Raw genomic sequence first — 6,198 nt, 5'->3', positions numbered from 1 at the left:
AAAAAAAAAAAAAAAGAAACCCTTTAGCTTCCTTAATTCTTTCCAAGCAATTGTTTGTAGCAGTTCAAGTACACCTGTATTTCCAAGAAGGCATTTAATAAGGAAATAACTTGTTTTTGTTTAAGTTTTGATCTAATACCATTTCCTTATCCTTAGTATTATTTTACCTTCTTATTATGGGAAATTTTCAAACATCACACAGTCAGCATAACAGCCTTCCACGTACTCATTATATAACATATATTTTCATTTGGATTTTGAAGCCAGAAATTACTTAAGAAAGGGAACGTTTAATGTTATTTTATCCTTCAGATGCAAAGATTTTAAAATATAAATTGAGTTAGAATAGTTCTAAATTATTTTGGAAAAATCTCTCTTTAATAAATGAGATGTTAGAATTTCCAATTAAGTACATTTGTTGCATAGCTTACAGTTTAGCAAAAGTCTCTCCCACTCAGCTGTGTGCTGGTCACTGTCTAATGATGAGCTCTCTAGGGGTAGAAAGAGCCATCATTTGTAAGTATTTACCAATTTCCACAACTGATTTCAAGGTGCTAACATGAGGCCAGTGAATTGGAAAGAGATGTCAGCACCGTCTTAGCCTTGGGGGCTGCTCCAGTATGTGCTGTCTCACCTCTTAGCTCACAGAGGAAGTAGTGGCTGTCAAATGGAAAGGCCTCAGTCTCAAGTTGTCCTGTGTGTGGACTCACCCCATACACTGACCCGCCCCACACCTGAGTCCACCCGCCCTGTCTTCCCTCTGTTACCACAGAGTAAGGCACGTTGGATTCCGTGCTCTTTTCCATTTTCTTAAAGAGCTGATACTGTTATCTTCTTCCTTGTGTTTTCAGCCTCTCCTTTTCTCCTGAATTCTTTTCACAAGCATTAAAGCAGATCTGCGCATCCTTCATTTTGAAGCAACCCCTCTCGGTTTCCTATTCCCATCCAGCACCCTGTTCCTTCTCTGTAAGCAGACCTTTCAGTTCCACACCAGTCTGGCTTTTATCTCTGTTGTAATGTTGCAGTTATCCGTGACATCTCCGCCCAAACCTAATGGGTACTTTTCTTGATTCCTTGGTCCCGTGGGGCCTCCTTGACGCAGTCCTTGTCCTGTCCTGGTCTCCTCCTGCCCTGCCTGCAGTTGTCAGTTCCACATCTTCTTTGTCCATTCTCCATTCTCTCCCCTTTGAAGCTGGAGCTCCTTAAAACTTGGCCCTGACCCCTTTTCTCATGCTCTCCTCTGTCTCCTGATGATTTCATCCATATCCCCAGCTGCACATTTGCTAGAGACCCTGAAATCTCTGACAGCGCCTCAGACTCCCCTTCTGAGCTTAACCCAGTCAGTCAGTTGCTCTATGAAGACTGCAGTAGGATGTCTTCAATCACAGCTGAACCCCTTCTCACCATTCCCGTCGGAGTTTCTCCAGGTTCCCTCCCAGTGACTGTACCACTGTCCGGTCTGTTCTCAAGCCAGAACCTTGGGAATCCTCCCTGGCACCTTTCTCCCTCATGCTCACCCCGTTGTCCCATCCATCACCAGGTCTTGTCTTTTCCAACTGTCTACATTGTACCCATCACAGATGCCTGGCACAGAGTGATTGCTTGGTACAAACCGACTGAATTAATGAATTACTTTCTGTGTGCTCCCATGGTATAGTAATATGTTGGCATAGTAATTGGTATAATAATAATAATTAATGCCACCACTTAGTGCCAGTCCATTTATCATACTTTCTCTCACTTAATCCTTTGAGAAACCCTCAGATGGATAGATGTCACTATCTCCATTTTATGAATAAGGAATCTGAGGCCTCATGAGGTTAAATAACTCTGTGTGACAGAGCTAATGAATGGTAGAGCTGGATCGAGCCCAGTTCTTCTTGGGTTTATGAGTCAAAAAGACCTGTATTTAATGCTATCCCTCCTTCGCTAGCTCTCAAGTATCAGGCAGGTTGTTCAACTCTCTGAAACTTAGTCTTACGAAAGTGGGAAGGGGATCGTGTTTGTGATAACTGATATTTATGAACAAAGTGGCACTTGCTGTAATGGTTGTCGTCGTTACTTGTGATGTGCTAGCCCTGGTCTATGAGGATTGGGAGGACATCATTTCTGCCATCCAAGGTCTCATACTCAGGGTGGGAAGATGGATGATCCAGTTGTGGAATGTGCTTTAATTGTGCTGAATGCAGAATCACCGTGTAAGTGTAGGAGAAGGAAGTTCTTAGCTCTCCGTGGGGAGAGGACAGAAGGCTGCTCAGAGAAAATGACTTTTTCTCTCCTGAGTATCTTGTTTTATCCCTTTAAAATAAACTGCCTTCCGTTTTGTGTGCTGTGGTTTTGTGGTGATCGCGGACCTTGCTGGTACCTTCAGCATGTTCATGCTTGTCTTAGGTTTCAGATCTGGATCGTTGCTGCTTATACCTGATGGTATTAACTGAGCTCATCAATCTCCATTCGAAGGCTGGGTGGAAAAGGGATAACCCCATCTGGAGAGCTATTTCTCTTTTGAAAAATGCATCTATTCAGCATCTTCAAGAGATGGAGAGTGGACAGGTAAGCCTCTTTGATTCAAGGTCTGTTTTTACCTTGAATAAGGTATACGTGGAATATATATTCACTTGTTACACAGTGTTTTGATATTCTAAAAAGCATTTGATAACATTCAGTTTTTAAAATAGTACCCTTGGTGATAACACATGTTTCAGGTGGGTTCCCCTTTCAGAATACTAAGCACATAATCACAGGGGGAGTGACTTCAATCTTAAATCATGTAGATTCAGACAGTGGGCCATGGTATAATAATATGTTGGCATGGTAATTGGTATAGTAATAATAATTAATGCCACCACTCAGTGCCAAACCATTTATCATACTTTCTATCACTTAATCCTTTGAGAAACCCTCAGATGGATAGATGTTACTATCTCCATTTTATGAATAAGGAATCTGAGGCCTCATGAGGTTAAATAACTCTGTGTTACAGAGCTAATGAATGGTAGAGCTGGATTGATTGTGCTAGGTCTTTTGGGCAAACATGTCCAGTAAAGGGCCCTTTCATCAGTCTGATGTCAGAGCCTTCCCAGCTTTTTTCTAGCCTACCTGTCCGCTGCTTTTTCTCCTCTTTCCCACAGCGTGCCCTGCTGCAGCCGCTCCAGGGGACCACTTAGAGCAGGGGTCCTCAGACTTTTTAAACAGGGGCCAGTTCACTGTCCCTCAGACCGATGGAGGGCTGGACTGCGGGCCCTGGGACGAGTCAGCTGCTGACCAGGCATCAGCAGCAAAAACACCCAGCGGGCCGGATAAATGTCCTAGGCAGGCTGCATGGGGCCCGCGGGCCGTAGTTGGAGGACACCTGATTACAGTTTCACACATTGGAAGCACTGTCACATCTTCCGTGTGTCATTCAGCCCGCTCTCGACACAGAATGAATGTCTCTCCTTCAGTATGTGCTTGTCAGTGTCCAGCCCCTCTGTTATGGCCCAACTGAATCCCTCCTCTCTCTCTTTTTTTTTTTTTTTGCAGTTTTTGGCCGGGGCTGGGCTTGAACCCACCACCTCTGGCATATGGGGCCCGTGCCCTATCCCTTTGAGCCACAGGCGCTGCCCCAAATCCCTCCTCCCTTAGAGGTCTTCTTGGGTCACTGACTCACTCATTCCTTTATTCCTTTAACAGCAGGCAGAAAGAGGGGAAAGTGGGCATGAGCTTTCCAAAGACTGACAACTCAGGCCCTTTCTGGTTAAATTTGCGTATGTTAAATAAAACACTGTTATATTTCCTCCTCAGGAGCCAACCCTTGGGAGTCAGATTCAGAGAGTGGTTAGTATGGCTGCCTTGGCCACCGTATGTGAAGCCGCTGCAGAGAAGCCTGAGCTCCAGCTAGATTCTCTCGCTGCTGGACCCATGGAGAGATTCCTTTCCTCTCTTCAGCTCAATCAGACACTGCGGAAGCCCCAGGTGGAGGAGCAGAGCAGGTGTGCACCCCCTGGAGTACAGCAGTTAGAAGAAGGGCTGAGGATTACGTGTCCGTTTTGTGGTCATTGATTGGAGATTGCCCGCCATTTCTGTGGACTTACAGAATTTTGGAGAGGAGATTCCATTCAAGTTGAAAATGTATTACCATATTATTCATCTGTATTACTATCTCTGTTAGAGCTCTATTAATCTGCTAACTTTTCTGCATTTAGTTTTCAGTGAATCACTTAAGGCGAGTGAAAGTACCTGCTTCTAGGGTAGATAGAAAATTGAGGTTTATGAAGTTCCCTTGTTTGATGGTAGATAGGATATTTGGCAGAGACTGTTTATATCTGCACCCTTCCTTCCTTGTAAGGGTAGCATACTACATGTAAAAGAAGTGAAAAGCTTAGAGAAGTATGGGGTACTAATTCTGTTTTTTATGTCAGTTTTTTTGAAGAATTGTCATCTTCCCAAGGATGGGGAAAAATAGCTGCACAGTATATCCATGATCAGTGGGTGTGCCTCTCTTTCCTGCTGAAAAAATACCACGCCCATATCCCAGCCTCAGAGACTGAAATCCCAGAGCCCTTTCTGCCTGCTGTTCAGATGCCCATAAGGACTTTGCAGTCTGCCCTGGAAGCCCTCACAATCCTCCCTTCTGATCAAGTTTTACCAGTGTTGCATTGCATGAAAATTTTGGTTCCTAAGGTAAGAAACATGAATCGAACAGTAATCTATGGAAACAGCCATCAAAATTTCTGAAAATAAGTGTGTGTGTATGGGTTTGTTTTTCTTTCCTTCCAGGTTTTGGCCTCCTCTGCATCACTCTGCATAGAGTCCTTTGACCTAGGGTGGAAAATTATATCTTCTTTAAGCAACACTCAGCTGATATTCTGGCCTAATTTAAAAGCTTTTGTTCAGTTTGTTTTTGATAACAAGGTTCTCACCATAGCTGCAAAAATCAAGGGCCAGGCATATCTCAAAATAAAAGAGGTGAGCTGCTTTTCTTTTCACTTTGTGTGCCCTGTAGCCCACGAGGAGGGATGAGAGTTATACTGGCAACTAGATGTTCAATTTGTCATTCTTACTCATTTAACCTCAGCTGTCTGGAGTAAGAGCGAGATCACCTTACGGATGTGGAAGAGCACATGCACAGTGGTGGCCTATGAGCCTCGGCTGCCTCACAAATGTTTTATTTGGTTCATAGAATTAAAATTTTGAATTCGTCGGTAGCTTTTAAGAATTGGGAAATCTGCATGAAAATCTGTATTTCCCCTTCTCTTGGAAATTTAGATAATCTGGCCGTTCCTGTGTGACAATATAATTGATCACCTGGATGCTCTTTCCATAATCAGTCCAATTTTTCCTGGACACTGAACGCAAATGTCTGGTGCCATTTCTCATTGCACTTAGGATGGGTTTTTTTTTTTCCTTATGTAGAGATATACTTCTCTAAATATAATCTGTATCAAAAGGTCTTGTTGGTTTCTGGATGTATATTTGCATTTGCAGCCACTGAAACAGTAGGGAATGTACGGAGGTGAAATTCCATTATGCCTCCCCCCCGCCCCGATCCAAAGGGGAAAAGCACGAGTCAAATCCTTCTGTTATCCTGCTGCCCTGTGCCACCTCTCTCTGTAGACCCTGTTGATCCCACAGTACATACTCAGGGAACGTGGTCTTTGCTACCTTCGGCAAAGGGAGCCCACTGGTGAAATGTATAGGAAACTGAAATATACGGGGTGACGTTTTTTTCCCCTATCCTTTTACTACTTTGGGTAGTTGTTTCTCTTGAATATTTCCAGATGAAGTCACTATTAGTAAAATTGTATTTATTACTGAGAGGTGAAAAATTAGCATTCTCTGATGATTGATCATCTTGTAGAATTATTCTAACAATAATGAATTTTACATTTTTCAGACTATTAATGGGGTTGAAACTGTCATTTAAAACAATTCAAGTAACAATTAAGCAACACTAATTTTTTAAAACTAAATTGGTTAAAGGATTAAATGACCATTGTATTTCATTACAGATTATGTACAAGATGATTGAAATGTCTGCTATAAAAACTGGAGTCTTCAATATACTGATAAATTATTGCTGCCAATCTTGGATAGTGTCTGCTTCAAATGCATCCCCAGGGGCCTTAGCAAGCGCTAAAAATTATAGTGAACTTATCCTCGAGGCATGTATCTTTGGAACTGTGTTCAGGCGTGATCAGAGGTAAAAGATGGTGTCTT

General features: G+C 42.8%; 1 protein-coding gene across 1 annotated transcript in view; it reads left to right on the top strand.

Annotated features, from left to right (window-relative positions):
- TARBP1 (TAR (HIV-1) RNA binding protein 1) overlaps positions 1-6,198 on the top strand; it is a 78,305-nt gene that overhangs the window by 41,447 nt on the left and 30,660 nt on the right. Inside the window, exons 14-18 of the mRNA XM_012809919.2 lie at positions 2,392-2,553; positions 3,784-3,971; positions 4,401-4,662; positions 4,759-4,947; positions 5,991-6,181. Coding sequence (XP_012665373.1) covers positions 2,392-2,553; positions 3,784-3,971; positions 4,401-4,662; positions 4,759-4,947; positions 5,991-6,181 — 992 coding nt within the window. The remainder of the gene's footprint in view (positions 1-2,391; positions 2,554-3,783; positions 3,972-4,400; positions 4,663-4,758; positions 4,948-5,990; positions 6,182-6,198) is intronic.

Source organism: Otolemur garnettii, unplaced genomic scaffold (assembly GCF_000181295.1).
Source record: "Otolemur garnettii isolate 467f Iridium unplaced genomic scaffold, OtoGar3 scaffold00116, whole genome shotgun sequence".
NCBI lineage: Eukaryota > Metazoa > Chordata > Mammalia > Primates > Galagidae > Otolemur > Otolemur garnettii.
The sequence above is the reverse complement of the archived record's forward strand: the minus strand, read 5'-3'. Positions and strand labels throughout refer to the sequence as shown.